The 18,476-nt window shown below is 43.5% G+C and overlaps 1 protein-coding gene and 1 long non-coding RNA gene across 2 annotated transcripts in view; one reads left to right on the top strand and one right to left on the bottom strand.

Moving 5' to 3' along the window:
- LOC119387287 (furin-like protease 1, isoforms 1/1-X/2) overlaps positions 1-2,979 on the top strand; it is a gene marked incomplete in the record, with an annotated part of 197,772 nt that extends 194,793 nt beyond the window's left edge. Inside the window, 1 exon segment of the mRNA XM_037654629.2 lies at positions 1,154-2,979. Coding sequence (XP_037510557.1) covers positions 1,154-1,716 — 563 coding nt within the window.
- Positions 2,980-11,672: 8,693 nt separating this feature from the next.
- Positions 11,673-12,413, bottom strand: LOC125757662 (uncharacterized). The gene is made up of 2 exons (XR_007415409.1): positions 12,169-12,413; positions 11,673-11,800 (listed from the first exon to the last, which is right to left on the bottom strand). It is a non-coding gene; the product is annotated as an uncharacterized LOC125757662 (long non-coding RNA).
- Positions 12,414-18,476: the final 6,063 nt, after the last annotated feature.

Raw genomic sequence — 18,476 nt, 5'->3', positions numbered from 1 at the left:
AAATTACTCTGTTTGTGCAGTGCATTTCAAATATGAATCTCCTCAAATTCTTTTGCTGAATAAGCAACATCAATTCTTTAACCCTCCGCCAGTTATGGAGTGAAAAACCATGAAAGGCATCTTCAAATGAACGGTCTAAAAAAATGTTCTGGTTTGTGTTTCAACTAGTGGAGGCCAGGGCATACAATAGATCTTAAATTTTAAACAGTGGAAACCAGAGCATACTGTTGATTGGCAGTAAAACTAAAGTTTTTGCAAAGTTGAATATATTGCTACAGTGTAACTATGCACTATAAAAGCTTGACACCAACTATTCCCCCAAAACCATGTGCACCATTCACACTGTTTACGTAGCTTGTGCCATCCCTAAGTTTTAACTGGGCAATAATATTGTCAGTTGACGATTTGCGAAAAATCTGTAAGTCAGCTTTCCTGCAAGGTTTTTTTTTTTTCTAACCAAATGCTCTCATTCATAGACTGATTTTTTTTTCACTCCTTGTGCTTTGGATGTTCCCAGTTCCAGTGAAAGTGCGTCTCCCGAACGACAGGTTCCTTGGTAACCATGCATAGACCAATGAGGCATGTAAATATCATAGTAGTTTTTGAAAAGCATTTGTGATGTTCAGACCGTAAGTGGAATGGTGTGGGGGAGGGGAAACACAGAGTGAGAAAACTGGTCGGTGGACAAGAGTTATTGGTGAGAAAAGGCTTTGCTAGAAAGCAGACTTACAGGCCATTGAAAATCGTCAATTGCGTACAGAGATGACCACATTTTAGGCTCAATCTTAAAGATAACTATATATTTCAAAAGATGAAGTGAGTGGGTGAGAAAAAATTCAACCAGAGGCTTTAATAGAGCGACCGCCCCATGCATCTTGTAAAAGAACGTACAATAAGGTAGATTTTCTTCGTTAATCGTGATTAAAAGAAAGGTACTGCTCTTAAAAAGTGCACAATTCTTTTTTTACGCTTTCAGGTTGCAGCTTGGTATGGTTGACAAGGTCAACAATGAAAGTTAGCTTTTTTTACATGCTAAGAAAGAACTATCATTTCACTGTACGTTGCCATTGTTGCCATCAACCCTATGAATTTAAAGGTGCAGCCATTTCTAACACAAGTGCCCATGTTTTTGTGGCATACCCCCGCTTTGCAGAATGCCCATATCCCCAGTATGCCACCTGGTCCGGATGCGTCGACAAGTGCCCAGACGGCACCTACCGATCGCCGCCATCCTCTTCACTGCCGCTAGCTGGTTCCTCCGAGAGAACCACCGCACTCACGTGTGAGCACTGCCACTATTCGTGTCGTGCGTGCCGAGGTCCCAGTGACGACCAATGTATGCGCTGCTTCGGTGATGCCGACTTGGTGGATGGCGGCTACTGCCAGTCCAAGGTCCTTCTGGCGAGGCTCAACACTGCGGCTGTCTGGTACAAGGCCATGACCGTGGCCCTGATGACCCTTTGCGTGGTCATCGTGTCTGTGGCCGGCCTTGTGCTAGTGACGCAGACCAATTGCTTGGCCACTTGCTGTGGTGGCCCTTCCAACAGCCGAGACGCCCCGGGTGGCCGCAGCGCACGCTACTCGGGTTTGCCAGTGCACACGAGCACCTTTCCCGAGGATGGCGTCATACAGGCACCAGTGACACCATACCACTCCAAAGACAGTAGTACACCGAAGATGCCCAACGTCAAGCCTTACAGAGACGACGACATCTAAGAAGTCTTCTTTCAATGCGAGAAGTTGGCTGCTAAGTCACGTGCAGCGTGCAGGGAAGGATGCAGTCTTGAAAAGCTGGGAGGTTACATCTACTTGTGTACTGTACGAGCAGCCAAATGCCATTTACCAATTGAGGTACCTCCTAGTAGTGATACTCGACAGAGATAGTCTGCTGCATGAAAAGGCCATTGCATTAAGACTCCATATGTCACAGTGCTTAGCATTGTGTACCAGGTCTGCGAGCTAGCCGACTACTCCAAGACTTGCTCCGAAGTGGCGGGTGACACGACGAGCCATAACCATCCTTTGCCGTTGACCGCAGTGCTTTCGTGTGTTGTGCAGTTTGGACTCTGTAACTGATTGAAAGCTGTGCTAGCCTGTGGTTACAAGAGACGAGAGCTGCCATGCTGGTGCATTACGAATGAACAAGCAGTGAAAAGAACTTTGAACAGACATTTTTCTGTTGTCAAAGAGACTGTGACGCCAAGAGTGTAAATGCGGCCTATAAGCATGGTGCTGTGATCTCCAAAGCGCGTTGCATCTACTGTTGATTAGTACAGGGGTGTGTCACTGTGGGTAGTATGGCATAGCTATTAAGCCAAGTGTGGATGATGTCGCATGGTTTTGGTGATATCACATGATCACTCATCTTACGAGATGGTTTCCAAGACCTTAAAGCTCTGCGAAGAATCACTTTTGGCGTGCAAACTGAATTGGCCTGTTTAACTTATATGTCGAAGCGTGTGGTTACGTCTGCGGAGCTCGATCAAAAGTTGATAACTGCATTGTAGGAACAAACGCGTATGCACCTGTTTGGCTCCAATGAGCAGTGAACACGGTTCCTGTGGTGTGTTCCACTGGTTGCTTTACATAGGTTGAAACATTGTTTGAAGCATTTACATTTGTACTTCGAGGACCAACCTTTTTTTGGCTTTACACGAACAACACAAAAGTGAACCAACGTTTTATCTTCTTTTAGGTTTACTCTAAAACTTGTTTAGCTTGCATTTTATGCTGTCTTTCTATATACTTCTGTTTTCTGTTATGCCTACGCCTTTGTTTACACTAGCTTTTCTAGTCTGTTGAGCCGTAGGATTCACTAGAACTTTCAGTTAACAGTGTCTCTAAAATATCGATCAATCATTTTGAAACATTTTGAGCACATTGTTTAGAATACACATCGCGAATAGGCCATGACCTTGTGCGCTTTGTCAGTTGTACTACAGAGCTGTTTTCTGTAAGAAAAAAAAAAACCTGATCGAATTCATCTGGCGGGTTTTTTTTGTCTTGTCTTTTGTCCCACAAGAAAAATGGAACATTTACAATTAAGCCACTGTCACCTGACCCTTGTCATGAAGGATGACAGGTTCTAGTGTTTTCATTTTCTCAATACTGGGTGCCTTACGCTCGAAGTGGCTTAGTGTCAAGCGCCAGTGTGCTAAACAGTCCCTCTGACTTTCGTACTGAGGATTACGAGACCAACCGCAACTTGCAATGTGCCAGAGCAAGTCTTTGCCGCAGCGCCGTTGTTGCTACTACTTCCGCTCGCTGCTACTAGTGTCGGCGGCCGCGCAGTAAAGCGGCAAATGGCAGCAGTGACGTATGAGAGATTTTCAGGCGGGAGATTTGAGCGCGCTAACGCGATGCGGACCACTAAAAACGTGATTTTATTTCAAAATAAGCACTTCCTTGGCACAAAAGCAGGCTACGAGGTTTCTGGAATTTGTCGACTTAATATTTGCCTTTAGTGTCCCTTTTGTTGTCCTTGAACCAGCACCTGTATACATACTACTAGTGCCATGTATATTTAAACCACCATTGCTCGAAACATCAGCTGCCTGCTAATGCTTAGCCTGTACCAGATACCCGAGCTTTTGCATATTGTGTGAAAACAATACCTTGGCAAACAGTTCAATAACAGCAGGTTGCAGTAGTTATGACTTACTTTGTCATACAAGAGAACATGGCAACAAAACAATGTTTTTGACACAGAGTAAATGAATGTGTCAACATGCAACCTTGCAGTGAATACAATTTCACAAGCCATTGGCATAGTAAGCCACGACTGCTATGTGGTGTCTTGTTCCAGGGAGGTTAAACTTGGGCTCTTTGCTTCCACCCAGTTCTGACGACGCAATGGAGTATTTTACAAATTGGCTTAAATATTACTTTCTCAAAAGAAAAAAAACACTCCAGGAACAGTAGCTGTCAAATAGTGTGGCTACACAACGGAAGTGTCATTTTTCACTAAAATGCCATCTTTGCATTTGTTGAATAGCACAGTTCAGAAAAAAAAATGACGAGAGAAACAGAGAAGACATAAAAAGCAGTAGGAGAGAGAAAACATCACAAGCGAGGTGTTAAACTTCAGTCTATAAAAAACAGTTACGAGCTTGCAATAATGTAAACTTAAGCTGTGTATAACAATCTCGTGAATGATGACCGATGGAAATGACTAGGTCAAAGTTTGCTAGCTATCATGTACTGAAATAGAGCCTAACTTATTTGAATTGGCTGAGAAGAGTTTTCTGAAGTTCGAATTATACCACGCACAGCTTTGTTTGAAGGTGACTTTAAAGAGTATCAGCTCTACAGCTGCTTCCAGCATAAAATATTGACCCAAATTTCCTTGAATTCATCTGACCACATGCGAAGCCAGATATAACGGTACCGCATGTTACAAATAGCAGCTGCTATGAATAGATCGCATTCTTTGTGTAAAAGTCTGCTTGCAGCATTTCAGATTGAGTGTCTCCAAGGCGTGCAGGAGGGACGATTTCCTCAGCAAACAAAATAATTATTCTGACATTTCACTTCAATAATGCAGGTTGTGCACAAGCGCATAGTTCCCTTTATGTGCATTTTATGTAGAATGCTTTAGAAATGCTTTGATTACATGCGAGTGTTGCGGTTCTTTGGCCTAGCATGTTTGAGAGTCCCCTATGCACACGTAACATGCCTTTTGCCAGTCCTCAGTTCTTGCCCGGTGCTTTTCGATGTCAAGGTTGGTCAACTCATGCTCGATTTGCCGCCACTTATGTAGCTGCACGATTCTCACTTGGCCACCAGACTTCTAGATGAACCAGATGCACCTATAGTGTGTGCACACACAGCCTGTAGCAATTTTCAGATGACAAACCTGGCCGTAGCGGCCACATTTTGATAGAAGCGAAATGCTAGAGTCCCGTGTACTTGGCCTTAGGTGCATGTTAAAGAACACCAGATGGTCAAAATTTCCAGAGCCCTCCACTGTGGCATCCCTTATATCGTATAGCAGTTGCTTTGGGACGTAAAACCACGACAATTATCTAGTCTAGCTATGACACTTCATGCCTCTGCCTATCCTCCTCCATGAGCGAGCGTGCCTCCTTCTCCACTTCGCTACACGCTCGCTCCTCTGTACTTTCCCCGACGTGCGCTGCTCTTCACCTTCAGGCACCCTGCTCTCTGGTGCTCACTTCCCTCGCGACCTCAGACTTAACCTCCCAAAACACTTAACACTGAGAGATTTGCGACGCTGGTGTATCATTTGCAAGGATGTATAGGCTAGTATCTCTATTATTTGTCAAATACAACCTCGTATATTCCCAACTTCATGAACAGTGCTCAAGAATAAAAATACCATTGCACTTTTGTCAAAACAGCACTTAATTTTGGTAGAAACTAGTAATAGAAATCATAGACGAAAACTGTCACACAGAGCATTATATTACTGCTTTTTCTTAATGTAAGTTGCCACCTAGCTGCGACTTCAGCGTAAGACTTTCATCTCGGAAGTAGTAATTCACGACTTTTACTAAAAGGAGTATCCTCTCGAGTGGCATATTCAGTGGTGGTCCAGCCAGTTTCGGGTTTGGAGTAGGAAAAAAAGCTTTTTTTGGAGCATATTTGTAGCAGAAGTAATTGTGTTTTGGAGCAGGTTCAGAGCAGACAAAGTGGAGTTTGGGATCCCTTGTAGCAGTACAGCAGTAAGTCTGCAACTTTTTAATGCAAATTTTTTATTAACAAGCAACCATGAAAAGCTTCTCCGATGTAAACAAGCCCCCCCAGCACCGGTGGAAAGAGGGAGAGTAGGTTACGCGGCAGTATAAAAAAGCTATGAATATTTGTTGCCAACCTAAGAATATTTTAGGCCAGAAACACTGCACCACTGTTTAAGTAGGCGAAATATGAACTTTGGCGCAGTTGGCACAAGATGTAGTTGAATCGGTGCAGCAAGGCGCAGTTGGATCACCACTGCATTTTACACATATCGCCTGAAGTACTAAGCAATGGCAAATACATGACTCGCAGGAGTGTAGAGCGGCACATGCAGCAACTAGTGCCAATGCAACAGTTTGTTAAACAGTCAATGTTTAAGCTGTACAGGTTAATTGCAGTCTTTGTGAACCTATTTAAACCAGCATTCCAGTGCATTAGCAAGTATATGTTACCAATTTTACGGTTTTTAAATGTTGCAAAAAGTAATGTGCAACATTAATTTGAGAGAGCAGGGGGCATATTGCAGGCAATGTGAGAGCAAAGCCTGAACAGAATTGCTTAGTCATGGGCTCTGAAGATACCTTGAGCAGGTGCCCCATGTCACATGGCTCTTGTAACCATTGTTTCCCATTTTTCTGGGAACAATTCAGCATTATTGTTGCATAAGTGTGCACTAACTGCAGTAACACTTTCACAAAATCTCGGGATTCACATTGCAGAAAGAATCCAGACACACAAATGAGGAGTGCCAACGAGCCCAAATTGGTACTTTTCTGAAGTATGCACAGCTGCGTTGTGCATTAACCCTTTATGCGACAGTGGGACACATACGTCCCACTTTTCAGTCTGCAGCAAAAATTTTCTCGCGCATCACCCGTTGCAATTAGCGCTATGCTAAGTCGCTTATATCTTACCCAAGCCTTTGTAATCCCGAGGAAAATTCTTTTACCACGCTTTCAAAGGGCAGAAGTAGTGTTAAAATGACGCTGAATTTCATCAAATTTTTTACGATATTCTCTTCTTCAGATAGAAAGAACCTACCAATCTAAATGCTGGATAATTTCCTCTTTCTTTCTGGTTTTTCAGAGAGGTGATTCTAGCTTGCAGTCATCACTTGTTTTTGTAAATTTGCTAAATAACTTGGCCGATAAATGCATCGAAACACAATCCCCTGCGAAATTGCCACGCTCATCCCTCAGCGTAATTGTGGACATTCGCACATGGAAATATTTTTCTTGATATCGTATAACTCTTGAAAAGTAGGCACATATTCAAGGACAACAGCCGTACTCGACAATTTCGACAGCCAAAGCAAGGATAGGCAAATGGAAAAAAAAATGGTTGATGCATGCGGTGAAAGAAGCTTTACAGGAACAGACCACGGTGCTATGAAGGCTCACAAGAGGAGCAGGTGGTGTTCTACTGCTGGAAATGAGGACCGCACAACTTGAGAAGTGATACCCTGTGCCACTTGCTTCGGCCGTTTCCATCCCAAATACCCATTGTTGAAATCGCGAGATGGTGCCTTCACGAGACAGTGGGACAATGTTCTCCCACTTTTTAAAAACACTCATGAGTCAGTGGGACATATATGTCCCACTTTCTTTCAGTATTGATTTTGATGAAATTTGTTTGATACTATTTCTTTGTAGTTCATATCAATATACCACAGCCGGTTTTTACATCGTGTCAAAAATATAGGTGAACCTTCAAAGGGTTAAACTACACCACCCACGCTTGCTTTAATGATAAGTTGCAAGATCAACTTAAGGTTAAACTGATGAGATGGAATTCTTTTTCTTAACATTGTACATGTTCATAAATGTGCAGCCTTCAATGCATAAGCACTTTCTTTAAAGGGGTCATGAACCACTTTTCCAAGTAATGATCTAACGACCTCAGTATCGGAGTTTACTGCCTCCCGAATCGATTGCCACAAAAATTTCTTGAATCCGTCAAGAATCAGCGGAGTTACAGGGGTTTGGCGCACGCTCTCAGCGCTTTCTCTCTTTTCTCGTGCCGACGAGCGCACTGGAAGCTAGACAGGGAGGGATGGCACGGGGGAAAGAAGTTACGTCAGCGCACGTCATGAAACACGATCGCTCTCCCGCTGTCATTCGCTTGCGCGAGTGCGGCTACCATGTACTGAGGAGTGCGGCGCCGGCAAGTGGCGGCAAGAAGCGCATCTGATCCGAACGCTGCTCTCGATTTACGTTGGCTATCGGCCAATAAGCATGCTTTGTCTCTTGCGACGTAAACTGGCAGATCCGCGACGTCAACGTGCAGACGCCCCGCCCACCGACGAGAGTGAGAACCGGCCTCTGAAAAGAGGGTGCCTGGGGAAACGGCAACTTCGCGCTCCGCTTGTGGCCTTTACGCGGCGCGCACAACTGTAATATTTGGCAGAGCAGTTCATAGCCGTGTCAGCTTTCCGCCGGATGTGTTTTTTCAACAAGCCCAAGGGGTGCTTTATGACCCCTTTAAATAGAGGTGCTGTCAATCAAGAGAGCCAATTTTAATCTAAAGCATTTTTCCAGCTTCGAGTAGTGATGCAGGCAGCTCAAAGTGGAATTGCACGTAGACTAACGTAAAAAAGTGCCTGAAAAATTTTATTTACAGCAAGCACCACCAATATAAAGTGTAGTTACAAAAGCCTCATCGTCGCGTGTTGGGACACAGGTCGGCAGCTAGAAAGAGATACATTGAAAAGTTTGCATGCAAAGTCCCACCCCCTCCAGCTTGCTCAAAATTGTGATGCAGCTTCCGTGTCAATTTTCCTTTGGAAATCGTGCAGCTTGAACGCTTTTTGGGCGTTTCTGAAGGGACACGGCACAACATCCTTGGTTTGCATTGGGAGGGTTGGCCTCCCAACAAGCCTCAGGCCTTTTGTCCACCTTCTGCCGCTTTCTTCTGTTTCAAGCGCATCATTTCTGCATCCCTGTACAAAAAAATACAAATCGTGTAAAAAAACTCCAGTGAAAACCCTGTAATAATGCTGCATCGAAAACTCTGCCGCATGACCATACTTGGTGGCAAAATTTTCTCCATATTCTTCACATACTAATTCTCTCAAATCTAATAGCATGCAAGTTCCAATCTATCTATTTGAATGTTCTCTTGAAAACAAACAGCAAACGTAGCTACGCATTCAGTTCGTGTGGCAAAGCTATCAACGCCCTGAAAGCCTCGAATGCGCTAATTTATGTGGAGATCAAATCAATGATACTAAGCCGAAGTTAACCCTTTTTTTTTTCAAGAATATGCAGATTTTATTCTGTGATTCGCCATGCATTTAAAAGAACCAAGCAAAATCAATTTTTCATGCACAATTTCAATGGATATAGCAACTTTTTGCTTGAATTTGTGGATTTGTTTTCAGTCGATGTCTGCAAACACAAAAATCTGGGATCAAATGCAACCGAGATGCGCCGTCACTGGACAATGAACAAGTACAAAAACTTCCAACTACTTACCTAGCCTAGCTGGAAATCACATAGGCATATTACATATACACAATGTGCACCTGCCAGGCAATGATACATTGCCATGCAGCAGTATAATTGTACGTAAGACGCGTGCCTGGCCTACAATGAGCAGATGAAAGTTCACACATATGTTTGCAGTGTCCATTTTTAGTCATCCTTTGTGTAGATGTAGAAATTCTAGAGCAGCAAACCAAATGTATGAACTATATCCATTCAAAGCCTATTGCAGCCTCAGTGGCTTCCTCCTACCAGCTATCGTTATTACTGTAAAAGCAATGCCTGCATTTATCAGGCCATCGTACACTGATCCTAAACATACATAGCCTCCAATATCACTTTATGATGCTGCCTAATCTTGAAGGTCACAGCACTGCTAGAGTTCTCCACAACCAGATGGAGCCACTACAACCATCAGCTGCAGTGGAGGTGCCGGGAAAAATAAACAAGCAGGCACCTTTTTTTTTTTATAAAAATGTACCTGCTAACAGCAGGCAAAGCAGCCTTCAGCTACTTTGGCTGCCACGTTTTCAGAGTAGCACTTGTGCTTCTATTGAGTGCACTATGTTCAGTCACCCGGCTCATTGGTCACAGACATTGGAATAACGTTGCCCAGCGCTCCATACAAATCGTGAAAGACATATGATGCCATACTGAACCCATTATCGCTGCAAGCACAATCATTAATTGGATCCAAAGCATTTGCCCTGAGAATGTTGGTGCTTGGAATATTCAAGAAAAGAAAATTGAAAAATTTGCTCGTGCATGACTGCTGGGGCACTGAACACACAACTAAGAGGGGACGCACAATGGTGATATAATACATTGGCAGATTTTCCTGCTTTTTTTTTTATAGGGCATATTTCGATTCTTACATTGGCAAGTCAGTGTTTTTCAGGATGTTTGCGGCTGCCTAAAATAGCATTGAACGAGGAGTGTTCGCATGCTAAATAAATGTAAAGCTTTTGCCATGGGAAAGCAGAGGTTTATTTGCAAGACACAGTGTAACACACTTTTGACGAGTCCCAATAAAGTGTGGTGGTACGAATATTTTTCGGTGAAATTACAACATTGACAAACGTTTTATATACACACTACCACATGACTACAATTAGATGAAAATGTAAATTTGTGTTCTTCAAAGGAGTACTGACATGAATTTTAAAATTTTTCGGGTTGTTGCTCTAAATGAAAGCACGGATGTCGAGAACCCTAAATAAGTGTCGTGGTGCCTGGGAATGCATTGCATATATTTTTAATACCGCTTCTTTCAACCAGCAGTTTCGGTTTCGGTTTCGAGAGGGCGGCTTCATAGTGACGTGTCAAGTCTGCCCGTGACATCACGGGCAGACTGCAACCCACGAAATATGCACCTGCTGTCCTTTGCTGTCAGTCGAACGTGGTTCATGATGAGTGAACTGTCGTCCATAGCCTTCAAGAGCGATTTCTGTGATTTAGGCTGCATGCAGAACCCAGATTTCGCAAACCAAGTGAGCTGACTTGAAACGTCATAGGGCTCTCCATGCGGTGAAGCTGCCTTGCAGATGCTGGGAGATGAAAACTTTAAAATCAAACTCAAATATTTATAAGTGTTTCCCGGATGCAGTGTGGGGAGAGCGTTAACACTACATGCCAAGGAAACCAAAAACGTCCGTTTTGCTGCACTTCAAGATCGTGTCAGTACTCCTTTAACTAAAATGTTGCTTAATTATTAGACTCAAAGTTTTGCGAACGTGCCCGAAGATCAACCATTCTTCATGTCCAAAGCTGCATATACTCCTGTACACATGTTTGATGCCGCGCTTTCATGCAAGATGTTTCAGCACGACGTAGTGCAAAGAGTTACATCGAAGGCATCAAGAAATCATGTCCTTGCATGACTGCAGATATACAGAAAATACATCAAATATAAACGCCGGTTTGCCTTTTAACTCTGGCATTAAAAAAATTAAAATGGTGAAACACACCCGTACTAGTTGAGTGCTGTGCTACGCGAGCACACAGTCAGAACGCAAGAAATCTACGGAAAAGCCAGCTATTCTTGCTGGCACGCCGCAGATGACGTAAGAACCTGCTGTCACCCGTGTGCCGTTCGTTATCACCATCTGTGTGGCACCAGGCCGTTACTCGCTGTACGATTGCGATGAATTAACCTAGCTGAGCGCAGCGTCACACTCGAAACACGGTGAGCTGCTTATGTTTCAATCAGTAGTGTCTATTCTGAACGCTGCGATCATTGCGAGTTAATTTGAGCTTAACCGGTAATGTCGGCAGTGATAATTTGACACCTAGACTTAAAAGGCGACCGCTAAAGCGAACACGTGACCGCAAATATCATCCAGTGAACGCCGATCGTGTTCAAGATCGGCTCGAAGCCTTGTGCGCTTGCGTGTTCCCTAAAAGGCCAATGAATGGTCTTCATCAGCCGCAACGCTGCGTGGCACTCTAGAATGGGCGCAACGCACTTTCTGACCCTTGTGCGTGTTCTGGCCATTACCTGTGACGACGTTCTTCAAGGCTTAGACCTCTGTTGCCGTCCTTGTCATTGGCACCTTTTTTTTTCGTCAGCTCCTGCTGCTTCTTCGCATTCTTGGCGCGGGCAAGTTCGCGCTGGTTTCCGCCTGCAACGAACAGTAAGGCCTTAGAAGTAAATTTACAAATGTATCGGTAAATTTGCGAGGCCACGCATTACGGCATCTCCACAGGGCAACGGAAAACCGTTAATTCACAGATCAGTCTTGAGCAACCTCATCTTCCATTCCACCCAAACCCCGCACCGCCAAGTACCAACAGGCTAAAGCACTTAAGAAGAAAAATACTGTTGCGTTGTAGGCGCGTACAGTACGTTACTGTAATCGCAGGACGTCATGAAAATGTCCCGCATACCTCAGAATAACGGAGGTTAAGGTGGTTTACGTTTTCCGATGAAACGAGGACGGGAGAAAAAAAAATGTGCGGTTAGGCTTAAGAATATGATTGGGCAACTTACGTGTCATACTGCTCCTCGGCGAAAGTGGCGAAATGCGATACAAGGAGAAACTCCAGAGGAGAACTCCTCTCGCTGAACACCAGCCAAGTGAAGTTCGGTTGGGGCTTCACACGGGGAGAGAACACTACAACCGCAGTCGTAGTAGAAGTAGCGGCGACGACACGCTGAACGAAAGCTCCGCAGACGCTCAGCCTGGCCCCCCCAGACGGCAGCAGCCACGACAGCGACAACAGTCAGCTGTAAACGGCATCGCTGACGCTTACGATCCGCCTGGCGGTCATTGTTTGACCTACTCATAATTTTAATTTGCGTGAATGTTTGCACCCATAGAGTTTCTTGTATGAAACTCTATGGTTTTCACCATAATGTTGCTTCGCAATATTGTGACAATTTGTTGTTTGAGTGTCAAAACACACGCCGCAGGCGATAGTTTTCTCCCGAGTGTAAGCCGCCTCACAGGGGCGGTGGTTCGCGCGTAAACAAGGGATGAGCAAATAAGAATATACATACAATCGCTAAAATGTCTATTCTAATATGCCATCTAATGCTCGTTTAGAACAGCACTAGCTGTTCTAAACGAGCATTAGCCACAAATCTCAAAGGATATGTCTTTGTGCACTGTAAGCGATAAATTTTGTTTCGGAAGCCCGCAAGTCACAGAGGACGACTGGAGTGCTCGCCTCTGCCGAAGGATGCCGCCACAAAAGATCCCATGTTGAGGCTTTACAAGTTCGTTCCGGTTGACGCTGCGAAACAGAAAAAAAGAGAGAGAGAGAGAAGAAAGAACGAAAACACGCACCACGGCGTAAACAAAAGGAAGACATCACTTGCTTTTGTATTATTTGCGTCCTAGGCTGCTCAAGCTAGACGTTCTCTGGCGTGGACATAACTCTCTGTGTCAGTTCCATGCCGCCATTTTTGCTAGTGCGTGAAAAGAAAAATCATGATTTCTTTAATTTTTTAGTTCGACTACATTACCTCCTTTCATATCTCAAGCTCCATGTGCACAGTGTCCATGTGTATGCTTGAATTAGCGATTTAACACCACAATATCCAAAGTACCATGTTATTGGTAAACTTAATTTCGTATCTTAAAATTTCTATTTAACCACAAGAAATGTTAAATAAATCCCGCAGATAGTATTTCATTTCTAATATATATATATATATATATATATATATATATATATATATATATATATATATATATATATATATATATATATATTACGGAGAAACTCTTCGGTTGTGGGCTAGCTGTTGAGGACATCAATGAATAATTGTTCTTTCATTTGTGCAAAAGGTACCCTTCATGAAAAAGTCATTACATTCTATGACATTGAATGTTGTTTGGCAAGTCAAAGGTCAACAATGCATGGGCACATTTGAAGAATTTGTTTCACATCACGCTAACAGTAAATTATTTTTACGATCCATAACCATGATAGGATATTATGAGGCATCTCGTAGTGGGCGACTTCATAGTAATTCTGAGCACCTGGTGTCCTTTAACAAGCCCATTAAAGTAACGTGAGCCTAAATCTAAGGTGCCACAGCTTATTCTCTTCCTCCTCCACATTCAAGGGTGGGAGAGTGAGCTAGGCATACATAAAAAACGCTGCCAAGGAAAGCTGTTGCTGCCTTGACACGGCGAAACATTGGCTTTATCAACATTCATTGTTCGAGAAAATGAGGCATTTCTCATTATCGTGATCTCCAATATAGAAATTTCCTTTAAATAGGGGTGGCAACAAAAAAGCCACCTAGCCTTTGTAGGCTACCACAACATAAACTGTTATATCTAGGACCTTTTAAGTATCCACTTTATCTCATAAGGTTGGCTATGCTTCTACGATACCTCCACCTCTTCACCAAATTTTCACTGCCAATACTTTAAAGGTTCTGTACTTATCCCAAAGGACGACCAGTTGATATTCCCGTCAGCTTTGAACCTACTAGGAGAAGGAAATTTTCTATCTTCTAGCATGGCAAACATCTTCGGATTCCATAAAAATGTGCAGAATAGTATTCCCCAGATTGTTTCTTTGGTGCACGAATGCCCCACCCTGCTGTGGATATTTTCTCCCGTAGGCTTCTTGGTCTCAAGCAGCCAACATGGGCTTTAATAAGCAATGTGCAGCCTTTCTTTTGCTATCATGAAAGTTTTGCCATTCAGAGAGGTAACAATATTATACTGTCTTCGATAAGAGGGTCTTCAAAAGTGAGAAGCGAGATAGTTTAAGGCCATGCCATTTGGTTCAATTTTTGCAAAGTCAAGCACAGCAACGTAGTTTCGAGCACCCTAGGAATGACAAAAGAAAACTCACAATGGCATGGTGCGGGAAATGTTTGACAGCCTGAGAATCCATGCTCACAAAGGGTTTCAGAAATGATTACACGTAGATATGTCCTTTAATGCCAGGAACGTTTTGTGCATTCACAAACATTGAATTCAAGTGTAGCTTTGCAGCAAGAAAAATTTTATTGCTACGAAGCTGAACGAAAAGGCAAAGTTGTGTACAGCACTCACTCTTACATGACCAAACTTGTATAAGTTCAACTTACTGTGCCGTTTCACTTTGTTATACAGGGCGTTCAAAATTAAGCTTTATGGTTTTCCTAAAATTCAGCACTGGAAGGTACGTGAAAACCACCTTTGCAGATAAGTTTTTTTATCCAGGGAGACACAAAATCAGACAATAATTATTGCTGTCAGCTGCCCAATTAACTAAAATTGAATAATGAACTTTTTAATGAGTGCAGCAAACGGGTATGTTTGTATTGGAAAGTTGGAGGCAGTCGCGTTTCTACACAGTTCTACTTGGAAGAATTCTTCTAGCATGTCTGTGCCCCAAGATATCTCGCTGCAAAAGTTTAACTGCGATTTGCATGATTACACATGCAAGACAGTGAGCACTGGCACAAAGCTCCTCCCCGATGTGGCACAGCAATTGCTTGCGGTGTTTAATCTGACAACGGCCGAAGGCATAGGCAATGATAGTAACGGTTACCCTTTTGCTACCGGCTGGCGATAGCAAGCAATGACTGCCGTGACACATCGGGGAGGAGCTTTGCGCCAGTGCTCACCGTCTTGCATGCGTAATCATGCAAACCACAATTTTAAACTTTGCAGCGGGATATGTCGGGGCCCAGACATGCTAGAATTCTTTCAAGTGGAGCTGTGTAGAAACATGACTGCCTCCAACTTTTCAGTACAAACATGCCCCAATAAAGCTTAGAATAACAGAGAGCTGAGCTAGTTGGTACGTATTCATTCTAAAAAGAGACAGGGCGTGCAAACACGGACACAAGAAAGAGATCAGGACACCACAAACGCCGACTAACAACTGAAGAGACGCACAACGGCTGAAACGAAAGAAGGCACGAAAACTTATCTGCGCATGCCCATTGCAACCGGCGAACCTATTAACCCGGCACGCGTGGCGGTCTACGTGGAAGATAACTGTTAAGGCATTTGATTTCATCTTTATGCAAGTTAATCGACGGTTGGCTCACGCATGCGCTACCACTATTCTCGATATGCCATGCTTCAATCATCAGGCGCGTTTCTTCATTTCTATGCCGGTACAACACTGCGCATTCATCGAATTTTGGCGTGCACTTACAATCTCGACAATGTAAAGATAGATTAGAAGGTGAGCCTCCTGTTAGCGATCTCTTATGTTCCAACAATCTCTGGTTAATGCATCGGCCTTCTGTCCTACGTAGAAGCGGCCGCAGCTGAAAGGGACCTTATACACCACACTCGTACGGCAATCAGTGAATTTGTTGGTGTGTTTTACGAAACAATTATCGGTCCGCTTCTTGTCTTTTACTCGCTCATTCTTCCTCTGCACAGCGGCACAAATCTTACCTAGCTTATTGGCAGCCGTGAAAACAACATTAACGCCGTATCTACTTCCTACTTTCTTTAGCCTGTGAGATATGCAATGAATGTACGGAATACCTACGACACGCTTCTTCCTATCGCTTTCTGCAACCATGCTCGGACTTAACACAATAGACTTCTTTAAACGCTCAGCGACCGTGGCCACTGCATCACGAGGATACCCTACATCTAAAAGACGCGTAACCTGTGCGCTAAAGCTATCACTCATTTGTGCTCACACGACTTGGTGAGGGCTGACTTAAGGCAAGACATGGCGATGCCGTTTTTTACAACCTTCGAGTGCTTCGACGAAAAATTTAACAGCGGTTTGGAAGATCTAGGAGAATACTGCCAGCACACGTGGTTCTTCTGGAACGTTAAGGAAATGTCTAGAAATTGTATTCCATTATTCTGAGGCACCTCTTTAGTAAAGCTCAGCCCTCCTCCATTTAATTCAAATTTTTCGCTCACGGAAGTTACCACCTTTTCAAAGTCCTCATCACTACAAAAAATCAAGTAGTCGTCCACATAACGAAAAACCTTAATAACCGAATTACCTAAGGCGCCTTCCAAAAGATTGTCAATCTTGCTAAGGTATAAATCACTAAGAACCGGAGCAACCTTAGAACCAATACATATCCCTGATTTCTGCACATAAACGCCTTCCTTCCAACCTACCAGCGTCGACTTTAAATACATGGAAAGGATTTCTAGAAATGCCCCGGTAGAAACACCACATTTATCGGTGAAAACCGTCTGGTCGCCTTGTTCGTTAATACATTCATTAACACATTTTAACAAGTCCTTATGCGGCAAAGAATAATATAGGTCTTCAATATCCATACTAAAAGCTTTACAACAGCCGGGGTTCTCCTCTGAGAGGAACTGAACTAGCGCCTGAGAATTACGCATACGAAAAGGGTCTGAAAAACTCAGAGAGGTTAAGCAGTTCTGCAAATAACTAGATACAGCGACTTGCCAGGTGCCTTGCTCTGAAACGATTGCTCGAAACGGAATCTCGTTCTTATGTGTTTTGGCTGAAAAAAACAATTCTAAAGTAAGTGATAAGTGATTAAAGTAAGTGATAAAGTAAATGATCACACCAAGTCGTGTGAGCACAAAATGAGTGATAGCTTTAGCGCACAGGTTACGCGTCTTTTAGATGTAGGGTATCCTCGTGATGCAGTGGCCACGGTCGCTGAGCGTTTAAAGAAGTCTATTGTGTTAAGTCCGAGCATGGTTGCAGAAAGCGATAGGAAGAAGCGTGTCGTAGGTATTCCGTACATTCATTGCATATCTCACAGGCTAAAGAAAGTAGGAAGTAGATACGGCGTTAATGTTGTTTTCACGGCTGCCAATAAGCTAGGTAAGATTTGTGCCGCTGTGCAGAGGAAGAATGAGCGAGTAAAAGACAAGAAGCGGACCGATAATTGTTTCGTAAAACACACCAACAAATTCACTGATTGCCGTACGAGTGTGGTGTATAAGGTCCCTTTCAGCTGCGGCCGCTTCTACGTAGGACAGAAGGGCCGATGCATTAACCAGAGATTGTTGGAACATAAGAGATCGCTAACAGGAGGCTCACCTTCTAATCTATCTTTACATTGTCGAGATTGTAAGTGCACGCCAAAATTCGATGAATGCGCAGTGTTGTACCGGCATAGAAATGAAGAAACGCGCCTGATGATTGAAGCATGGCATATCGAGAATAGTGGTAGCGCATGCGTGAGCCAACCGTCGATTAACTTGCATAAAGATGAAATCAAATGCCTTAACAGTTATCTTCCACGTAGACCGCCACGCGTGCCGGGTTAATAGGTTCGCCGGTTGCATGGGCATGCGCAGATAAGTTTTCGTGCCTTCTTTCGTTTCAGCCGTTGTGCGTCTCTTCAGTTGTTAGTCGGCGTTTGTGGTGTCCTGATCTCTTTCTTGTGTCCGTGTTTGCACGCCCTGTCTCTTTTTAGAATGCCCCAATACAAACATTGCTGCAGTCAATAAAAAGTTCATTATTCAATCTTAGTTAATTGGGTGGTTGACAGCGGTAATTATTATCTCAATTTGTGTCCCCCTGGATACATAACTTATCAGCAAAGGTGGTTTTCACGTTCTTCCAAGTGCTGAATTTTAACAAAACCATAAAGCTGAAGTTTGAACACCTGGTATAGTGCATGGTGTGAACAAAAAAAACAATAAAAATAAAAAATAGATTGACTCACTGGTGTAAATCATGGGGGGCTCAGTGGGGGGTCCTGACCCTTCTAGTGTTCAGGCTGGAGGGCACACGCATTGCAAGTGTCCCCCCTTGAGATTTATCTTTCAAACGCCATATCAGCGCCAGGACCGAAAGGGTAAATGCCTTTTTATTTTGTAGTGTATACGCTTGAGTTCAATATCCCTCAGGTGTGTGAGGCTATTGAAA

This window comes from Rhipicephalus sanguineus, chromosome 3, assembly GCF_013339695.2.
Source record: "Rhipicephalus sanguineus isolate Rsan-2018 chromosome 3, BIME_Rsan_1.4, whole genome shotgun sequence".
In the NCBI taxonomy this organism is placed as follows: domain Eukaryota; kingdom Metazoa; phylum Arthropoda; class Arachnida; order Ixodida; family Ixodidae; genus Rhipicephalus; species Rhipicephalus sanguineus.
Note: the sequence above shows the minus strand (reverse complement) of the source record. Positions and strands in the feature narration are given on the sequence as shown.